Source organism: Triticum aestivum, chromosome 2D (genome assembly GCF_018294505.1).
Source record: "Triticum aestivum cultivar Chinese Spring chromosome 2D, IWGSC CS RefSeq v2.1, whole genome shotgun sequence".
NCBI classification, from domain to species: Eukaryota; Viridiplantae; Streptophyta; class Magnoliopsida; order Poales; family Poaceae; genus Triticum; species Triticum aestivum.
Window position 1 is genome coordinate 627225093 of NC_057799.1, and position 9563 is coordinate 627234655.

Genomic DNA, 9563 nt, shown 5'->3' on the forward strand with positions numbered 1-9563 from the left:
AAGAATAAAACTAAAAAGATATAAAAACATGAAAAAGAATAAGAAAGACCGGTAAAAGGAAAAAAAATCAATCGGTCAGTTGCTCGCTTGTGTGTAAAGCCATCAGTTTGCGCAACACGCGTCAAATCGGCCTCTAAAAATCAATCGCATGCCCACCATCTCATCGGCACGCGCTGCGCCTATCCAATGTTTTCAATTTTTGTTTTGAACTTATTTATCCAAGTATTCATGTTACCACCTTAATGAAATACCCCTCCGTCCGAAAATACTTGTCATCAAAATGGATAAAATGGGATGTATCTAGACGTATTTTAATTCTAGATACATTTCTTTTTATCCATTTTGATAACATGAGACAGAGGAAGTATATTACAACCGATTCTCAGAGTAACGCATCATCATCTAGTCAAGAAAACATAGGAATACGGTTTTATCCACAAGCCAAAGCCAAGAGAATATACTACTCTCTGGCTACGTATAATGTTACAGAGATATTATTACATTATTGCAGGATAAAGCATCCCGTATAACTCATCAGTGTAGCGAGCGACCACTTGGAGACGAATCAGACATCCCCTTCATTAGAAGGAATCTGGGCATAGTCGTCACAAGGCACCGCCTCCTTGCTCTCCATGGCTTCGTAGTACAACACCGTGGCTGCCGCCAGATAGACCAGCTGCAGCGCACCGAACAGAAGAGCATACCCAGCGAGCACGCACAGGCCCGCCGCCATGCTCCTCCTCGAGTACATAAGCGCAGCCCTGTACACCGGAGCCACGACGGTAGGCAGGAGGCACGCCAGGACTACCAACAGGAGGCCCTCCTTCCTCCTCACCCGCGTCATGAGCCGCCACGCCTGCCTGAGCGCACGCACACCGCGGCGCTCCCCGTCGACCACCGACGCGGCGACGCTCACCAGCGCGACCACGGCGAAGCAGAGCTCGGCGAGGAGCGTGAGGAGGAAAACGAAGCCCTGGACAGAGAGAACGCCCGAGCGGCGGCCAAGCATCATCACGGTGGTTGTACGCACGGCGACCAGCACGGCCGTCCACGCCAGGCCGAGCGCGGTGACCACGGCGAAGGTGATAGCAGGGCCCTTCAGGGTGTTCCCCTTGCACATCACCTTGCGGACGAGCTCGGCGAGGGAGTAGCGGTCGCCGGAGTAGGTCGTGGAGGCTGCGAAGAAGGCGAGGGCCTTCTTGACGAAGCCAAGCGCCAGCATGAGGATCACTTGGGCGATGGAGATGAGCATGATCCTTCTGGCGCCATCTTCGAGCTTGGCGCACTCTGCGCAGGAGATGCCAGTGTTCCTCATCTCGATGAGATAGATGGACCTGGCCATGTCGTCCGCGAGAGGCTGGATGAACACGACATGGACTGAGCGGACAAGGAAGGTGGCGACGGCCAACAGGAGGAACACGGGCGCGAAGAGCTTAGGGTTTCGCGTGGGGAGGATCAGGGCTTCCTTTAGGAAAGCAAAGCACGAGCTTGGGGTTTTGGCAGCCATGGCCAGTTGTTGAAGCTTCTTCAAGGTGTGGGAAGAAATTAAGGATTGTGGATCGACTAGATAATGCCGTGGAGGTTTATATAGTTGAGGGGAAACCGCTGATGTGTGCTCAGCAGTTAGTGGAGAAATTAGAAACCTTGGGCACGTTGTTGTACCCAATGGAAGACTTGGAAAAATCAGTCCACGATACTACTATTGTAACATGAAGTGTCACCAAAGTGATTAAGTGTCTTGTAATGTGGGATTTGATTAGTCCAACAACTCTAAAATTATGTTGAATATCTAAAATTTTGTCTTAGTGTTCCTAATTACACATTTCATCCTGTAATAACACCGTAATGATTAAGATATACATCTTCAACCTTTTTTCTAATAAAGATTATTTCCTTAGTCATGAACAATGTATGATTTGTGTTCATTATTTGTCTCTGCGACGTGCATTGCGCGTCTACCTTTGCTATTCTATGAAAAAGAGAGTCTTCTAGAAATTGAATATAAGCTAGTAGTCATGGGGAAAGTGATACAAGGGATGACCTCTACGTTAGGCAGGAGGACTTCTAAGTCAATCAAGACCACTTTCACGACATGATCTATGTAGACTGCATCATTATCAGTAGTGGTGGAGATAAGAATTTGCCACAGCCTTTAAAAAAAGGAATTTGCCACAGCCTTTAAAAAAAGGACCTGGCCATGTCGTCTGCCAGAGGCTGGATGAACACGACATGGACTGAGCGGACAAGGAAGGTGGCGACGGCCACAGGAGGAACACGGGCGCGAAGAGCTTAGGGTTTCGCGTGGGGAAGACCAACGCTTCCTTTAGGAAAGTAAAGCATGAGCTTGGGGTTTTGGCAGCCATGGCCAGTTGTTGAAGCTTCTTCAAGATATGGGAAGAGAGGATTGTGGATCGACTAGATAATGCTGTGGAGATTTATATAGTTGAGGGGAAACCGCTGACATGTGCTCAGCAGGAGTAATGCTACATTCACGGACAATTACAGGAACACAACATTTATTGAACATATAAATCCTTCTAGACTCGTAGTCACGACCGCGCTCTCCACGTCGCCCCGTATAATCGCTATGCCACCGCTTGTAAATTCTGCACCTCGCCGAGGGCATTTTAGTCTTTTCAGCGGGCCAAAAAGGCAGGCAGCGCGGGCAGGAGCGAGACCGCGTCTTCCCCATGAACCCTCGCCTCCTCCTCCATCCGCGCCGCCTCCTCGTCTCCTCCTCCATCCGCGCGCCGCCTCCTCGTCTCCTCCTCCATCCGCGCGCCTCGGCGGCGACCCCATGGAGGGCGGCCGGGTCGGAGCGGTCCCCCGCGTCCCTCCTTCCCCGCTCGGCGCTCTCTACTCCCAGCGCAACTGCCGCCTCCCTCCGCTCTTCCCATCTCGCCAGAGCCGCCGCACCCGGAGGCGACCGGCGTTACTCCATCTCGAGCTGCCCGTTCCCTTCTCCTCCTCACGGGCATGGCCGCATATGGAGGAGTAGGCCGTGGTCATGGCGGCGCGCGGCACTGGGCTGCGGCGATGTTCGTCGCGGCGGAGGTGAGTGGCTGCGGTGATGGCAGATGCATGGGGAGGAGGAGGCCATGGACCCATGGTCATGGCGGTGCGACGGAGTTCGTACCCGGCCGGCGCGGCACCAGGCTGCGAGGGAGAAAGTTAGAGGAAATAGGAGAGGTAGCCCCGACAACAGACGGGAGTGGGTCGCCGGCCGGCGTCGGCCTGTGCCGGCGAGGTCGCTCGCCTGGTTGCCAAGGAGGGAAAAGCGATGGGACCGGCATCCGGGGCGGTGGCGGTGGCTGGACTCCAGAGCTGGCTGAGGTGGTTCTCGCCAAAGAAGCAGGCGGTAGCGCAAGGTATAGAAGAGGGCTACCGGGTGGTTTGTTCTCTGTTGATCTCCTTCTTGTGATCTAATTTCGTGGTGCCTAATTTTGGGGGAAAAGAGAGATAGATTTGGGAGTCTTTAGTTTCCCCTTTGGTTTGTAATTCTGTGAACACCCTTTCTTGATTTCAAAAACCATCCGACGACAGGGACGTGATGGGAAGTGGCAAAGACTCCCAGTATGTCGACATGAATATTGAAAAATGATACAAATTTATTTGCATTTTTGCATTACAAATCTATTGGGGGGACTAATTGGAATATATCATAATTGTGTCTAGATATTTAGACAAGTTTATCGCTACGCTGGCAGCGTGGCGTAGCAAGCATGAGCTGCTTGAGAGTGCAGATGGCAAGGCAGGAAAGGAAAAAGGCTTTTGTGGTGATCGGGATCAATACCGCCTTCAGTAGCAAGAAGTGACATGATTCTGTCAGGGAGACATTGATGACTCAAGGTTCGTTACTTTGCAATGCTACCTGATTATCTCCCTTGTTTTGACTGTTTTGGCCTAGCTATTGCTTTCTGCATTTCTTGTTCTTAGTTATAACCGATGCAGAGGAATGTGTATTTAATCAACTAGGATTATGCCGTGCAGATAGCAAGGAAATTACAGAGAAATATGCAAGTATGGAATCAAGGGATCAAATAGGATCATCTATCGTCCCAGCAAATAGAATCAACTATCGTCCCATGTTGTTTGGATCATCTATCGTCTCGCACCGTCTAGCTGAAATGGCCAAATGACTTAGGAACGACCAAGGTTTTGGTTACCGAATGAGGCAATTTTACCGAAGGGGACGGATAAATGTGGTTACCACGGTTACCGAGAAATACCGAGAATATTTCGAGCGAATTTTATAGTTGAATTTTGAATTCAAATAAGTGAATGAACGAATATTCGAACCAGAGACCTCTCAAAACAGGAACTAGGTTGCTACCAACATGCCAGAACCAACTCTCATGGTATTAATTAGATCCTACGTACTTTACTGTAAATCGAGTGTTTAAATTCAAAAATTTCAAAAAACTGGTATTTTTTGCTCGGTATGGCGATTTACCGAGGGGTACGGAAATACGCGGTAACCATGGGAAATCTTGAAATTTCGACCGGTAACCAAAACCTTGGGAACGACATATAATCATTTTTTGCTCTTTTTATCCCTTGAAAGGTGAGATGCAGCATTATGAATTTGCTTTCATTTGCAGGGCTAGGTGTCCTTCCTCCTCTTGGTGACATATAAGAGGACCTGCAACACTGAGCCGGGAAGTCCTTTTTTAGGCAGTGGTCATGGAGCAACAATATATGATTCGTGCCATTGCAGGTTACTTTCCACTTTATGTTTCAGTTGTTATATGTTCTGCTACTGAGAGGAAGTTAATTTTCCATGTATGTAAGGTTCAAGGAATGGAAGTAGCTATATCTGAGATCTGATATTATCGTTGGCAACTTCACTGCTCACTGGAAGTCATATTTCAACTGTGTTAGGGGGTGGGACACACATTTCTTGCCGATGATGTTATCATATCTCTCGAAATTTAGCAGTTTCTTTTTTCTGCATACATTTGGGCGTGCTTAGTTATTTCAGGCGAGACGTCTCCATGAATCCTGCATGTTTCCAGAGTTTCTCTATACATTCATTTGGGGGGAATGCTATATTATCTTATTCCAACTTGACTTGTCATATCAGGTTTTATTTCTGAAACTTGTAATAGGGCTATATCCGAATCTTGAAATAGATCTACTATACGGCTGGCTTCTTCACTTCACGTATGTTTGGTTTAGCTACCTCTGCTATAGATGGCTTTGGTACTCAAATCTTATCGCTGGTCTGCTGACATAATTTTGGGAGACATGATGTTGATTTACTTTCCTACCATGAGTGAACGTTTTTTTCTTCAGTAACTTGTGTCCTAGAATGTGCCAATGATTATGATAGAAAAAGATTTGAGTCATCGTTATAACAGACTCTCATACTAGCTTATTATTAGGGGCACCTAATAGAAAAGCATGAAATCTGCCAGCATACACTTATATGCCGCGCTTATAAATATCTGAAAATCTTAAGGCATTTCGTGTGCACGTGTGCCAGCGTACACTTATAATGTGCCCGCACAGTAATGAAACAAAGGAATTTTTGGTAAGTGCCAGGTAAAATCTGTAGCATCAATGGCATCTATCATTGCAAGACATACATAAATGCCAGCTACTCCCTCCGTTCCTAAATATAAGTTTTTGTAGAGATCCACTAGATGGACTACATACGGAGCAAAATGAATGAGTCTAAACTTAAAATGCATCTATATACATCCGTATGTGGTTCATAGTGGAATCTCTACAAAGACTTACATTTAGGAACGGAGGGAATAGACCATATGCATGTGTGTGATGGCTGAAAAGCAAGCTGGCCAATAATTGGCGTGCATCTGAAATGTGAAATTTCCGCTTTCCTAAAATTAACCCAAGCCATTCTTTCTCCCCCAATCAATCCCGCAGCATTCTTCACCTCGCAGTGGACCCTTAGTGCCTCCCTCACTGCTACATCGCCGCCACTCATCCCTCACCTAGCCCTCATAGCCTGCCGTACCATGTCATTGCCCCTGTCTCACTGGTGCCCTCTCCCTTCGAGCCATACATGAAGGAACTGCTTCATTGCATTGTCTTTTCATGACGTGCAAGTTTTTACTCTAGCGTCAGACAAAAAAATGTCTTGACAAATTAGTAAATATGCTTAGCATAAGTTGTTGGCCTGTTAAGTCGGCAGAATAAACTTCAAAGTGGAAACACAAATGTATGACACACTAAATTTTCTTTGAGGGGGGTTATCACCACTTCTACATCAAGATGTGGAAAAAAACGCTAAGAAAGTTAAGTGCAACTTGAAATTGTTTGGTAGCACTTGAGGATTTACAGTTTAGGAAATGACCTGTTGTGGTGAGAAAAGTGCGCAGGAGAGAGAAAGAGGAGAGGGATGTGTGGCGGCGGACGGGAAAGGGTCGACCTCGCGGTCGGTGGCTGCTTGATCTGAGAGAAAGAGGAGAGGGAGGTGTGGCGGCGGACGGGGGAGGGCCGACCTCGCGGTCAATGGCGGCTCGATCTCTACAAGAAAGAAGGGGTGTGAACTCCTCCCCTGTGTAAGCTCCTTCTTCTAATTCCTATCTCCTTAAATTAATTTATATTTCGCAGTTAGGGTTTCGGTGTTTGGTTTTAATGATGGGTGTGCAGGAGCATGGGAGGGTGAGAAGAACAGAGCTGGAGGCAGGACCGCGATGCCGGAGCTCTAGGCGTCGCTCGCGTTGTCGTGGAGTGGAGAAGTGTCGCCGGCCATGACTGATGGTCGTTGCTCACCGGTCGTCGTCCCCTGTCCCCAATCCAGGTTGCACGTCCTCATACCGCCCACCCCCCTACCTCTTGATCCCCCCAGTTCTCTTTTAATCTGATTTCGATTTCTTTATTTTTGTAAACATGATGTGCAGATCTGAGAAAGAAGAGGAGAGGAAGAATCCTGAGGAAGAGTTTGATGAAAGTGTACTCTCTCTCTCTCTCTCTCTCTCTCTCTCTCTCTCTCTCTCTCTCTCTCTCTCTCTCAAAGTCAAGTTTTTTCTGCATTCTGATATTTGTTTGTTTTAGCCATGTTTAGATTAGTTTCTATGTATGCCAACTATTTTGTTTGCTTATATTCCAGCGACCTATGTTCCATACTGAATGCATATTTGTGCAGTGGTTCTTAGTTATATTCTGATAAAGAGAGAAAGAATTGGGGATAGAGGTATAAGGCCTTAGATTCTTTGCCTCCAACAGAAGAAATGATTCATGTGTGCCTCCCTTTTTGTTATATCTTACATACTTTTTTACCTGGGTTTCCATCACAGTTTCTTTTCATGATTCTGTAGCACTGGAATGATTAGTTTGTTCTTCAGTAACTTCTTCTTCAGTATCATAGTTAGTAAACATATGAGGTTTGGCAAGTTAGTATTTACCATTGATGCTTGAAATAAATAGCATGACTGGTGTTGCACCATGTGTGTGTAGGTTTTTCCTTTTAGTTTACTTATATATGCCTCTCCTATATTCTAAAACAAATTCGAACTGTTAGTATTTACCTTAATCTCTTCCACATGGAAGATAGGAAACTACATACGGAAGGATGAGTTCTATAGCGTATCAAATTCAGGCATTTGCACTATTTTCTTGATTACCTCACTATGATTATTGTTGTAGACTTTTAGTATATTCCTCACAGGCGAACCCGTATTTTCTTCAAATCTATAGCACACATCTTTTCGCTATAGTCATTTCGCCATGCATGCAACAGTCTAGGAAAACAAGATACCTGTCTGTTTTCATTCATTTGCCTTTTTATGTGAGAAGTGCCTCCATGGGATTAGCGAGGTGTATTTATGCTTACCCCTTTTTAGTGTTTGGTGAAGCCGATGGACTGTGAACATTATGTACCACATATTGTGGCCTTTTGCCTTTTTATTATTTATAATATGTCATGACAATTTATTTTCCTGAGCCATTTAGTCAACTAGCCAGTCAAGGATAGCCAATGGTCTTTTGGCTATTTGTTTGTTCATTTCATTCAACATGCATGTTTCTGGAGTAGTCTTGGCGCAAGACACCTAATCAAAGTTGATTTTCTTATAAGTTGATCATCACATAGCTAATTGGTAGTTACACTAGCTGAGCTTGTCCTATGCTCATTGTACAGGATAGATAAAGTGTATGTGATCTTCTTGATGAGGAGAAGTCTTTTTAGAGATTCCAATACAAATTACATACGGATGTATATAGACATATTTTAGAATGTAGATTCACTTATTTTGTTCTGTATGTAGTCCGCATTGAAATCTCTAAAAGGACTTATATTTAGGAACGGTGGGAGTTGGATACGATTAAGTATTTAAATTAACCATATGAGCACTATTTCTTTGAGTGCCACAAGGATGTCATCTTTATTCACATGTTACGTGTTATGTGTTATGTCACATCAACTTCTGCCCTTTTGTTTTCTGCAGAACACGACAACTGTTCGTCACCTAAAAGGACAGGATGACACCAAAGGAGTTATGATAGCAGCACATATAGGCATTGAGGAATTGGCAAAGAGATTACGCTTCATAGGTATGAAGTTAGAACAACGGCTAGAAACTATGAAAGGCCGTTAATAATTACCTTTGTTGGATCTGTCTTACCTACAATGCATGTGTGACCTCTGGAGAAGCCACTTTTTCTTTCGTCTGCAGTATACTCCATGTTTAGTTCCAATGATGCCCTAACCCTTTTGTTCCTGCTCTGAAGAATAAGACATGTATAGGCTTCAGATTTTTGTAATCATCTATGTGCTAAACATCCCTTTGTGGTCATGTGTTTTATATGTAATCAAGTATCTATCCATGATTATATATATGCCCAGCTAATGTCTGAAAAGACCCATCATCTGTATCACCACTGCTGGATAACCGCTATAAATCTACTAGCAGTACCGGTCATATAAAATAGCTACCGTTACTGATCATTTGTATTACCACTGCTGGATAACCATTATAAATATATCAGCTAATGTTTCTTTCATTTATTTGATTTAACTTTTTATTTTTTGATTTGACATCTTTTTTAGACAAAATAATTTAGTTAGTTGTACCAATTCAAATTTACACCATGTTGTTGGGCTTAGAAAAAAGGTAAATAATAAATTAAGTTTTGTTGTGTTGACATGGGCACCAGACACGGTTGCTGACGCCTTGACCTTATCAATCCCCTTCTTCCCTCCGTGTACCAAACCTTCTCTCGCTCACCCTTTCTCGTCCAGACCATCGTCGTTGTTCCTCAACTTCGATTGCAATATCAACACGTCAGTTCCTCAGGTGGATCCTCACTGAATCAGATCGCTTAATAGGCGAACCTTTACCAACATGGTATTATTTCAATTTTGAGTTAGTGTTGTTCCTTAGACATGGTCAAAGACTGAGAAATTTTAGATTTGCTTGCATCTTTGTTTGCCCGTGACTGAAATCAATATTTCTTCGTTGCTAACAAGAAAAGATCAGTCATCTCATGCAGATGCATACCCTGTTGATATGTTACTGCTCATTTCAGAAGTGTTTGATTCATCCTAGCCAATTCAAGTTAACCTGGGTACAACAATAGATAGACATTTATTTATG

The 9563-nt window shown here is 44.6% G+C and overlaps 1 protein-coding gene across 1 annotated transcript; it reads right to left on the minus strand.

Moving 5' to 3' along the window:
• Nucleotides 1-358: 358 nt before the first annotated feature.
• On the minus strand, nt 359-1537 carry LOC123050559 (uncharacterized). Its single transcript, XM_044473337.1, has one exon. The coding sequence runs from the start codon at nt 1505-1507 to the stop codon at nt 566-568; it is 942 nt and encodes a 313-aa protein (XP_044329272.1). The 5' UTR covers nt 1508-1537; the 3' UTR covers nt 359-565.
• Nucleotides 1538-9563: the final 8026 nt, after the last annotated feature.

Coding starts and splice junctions, on each gene's coding strand:
- LOC123050559 (XM_044473337.1), bottom strand. CDS start 1,507: ATGGCTGCCAAAACCCCAAGCTCGTGCTTTGCTTTCCTAAAGGAAGCC.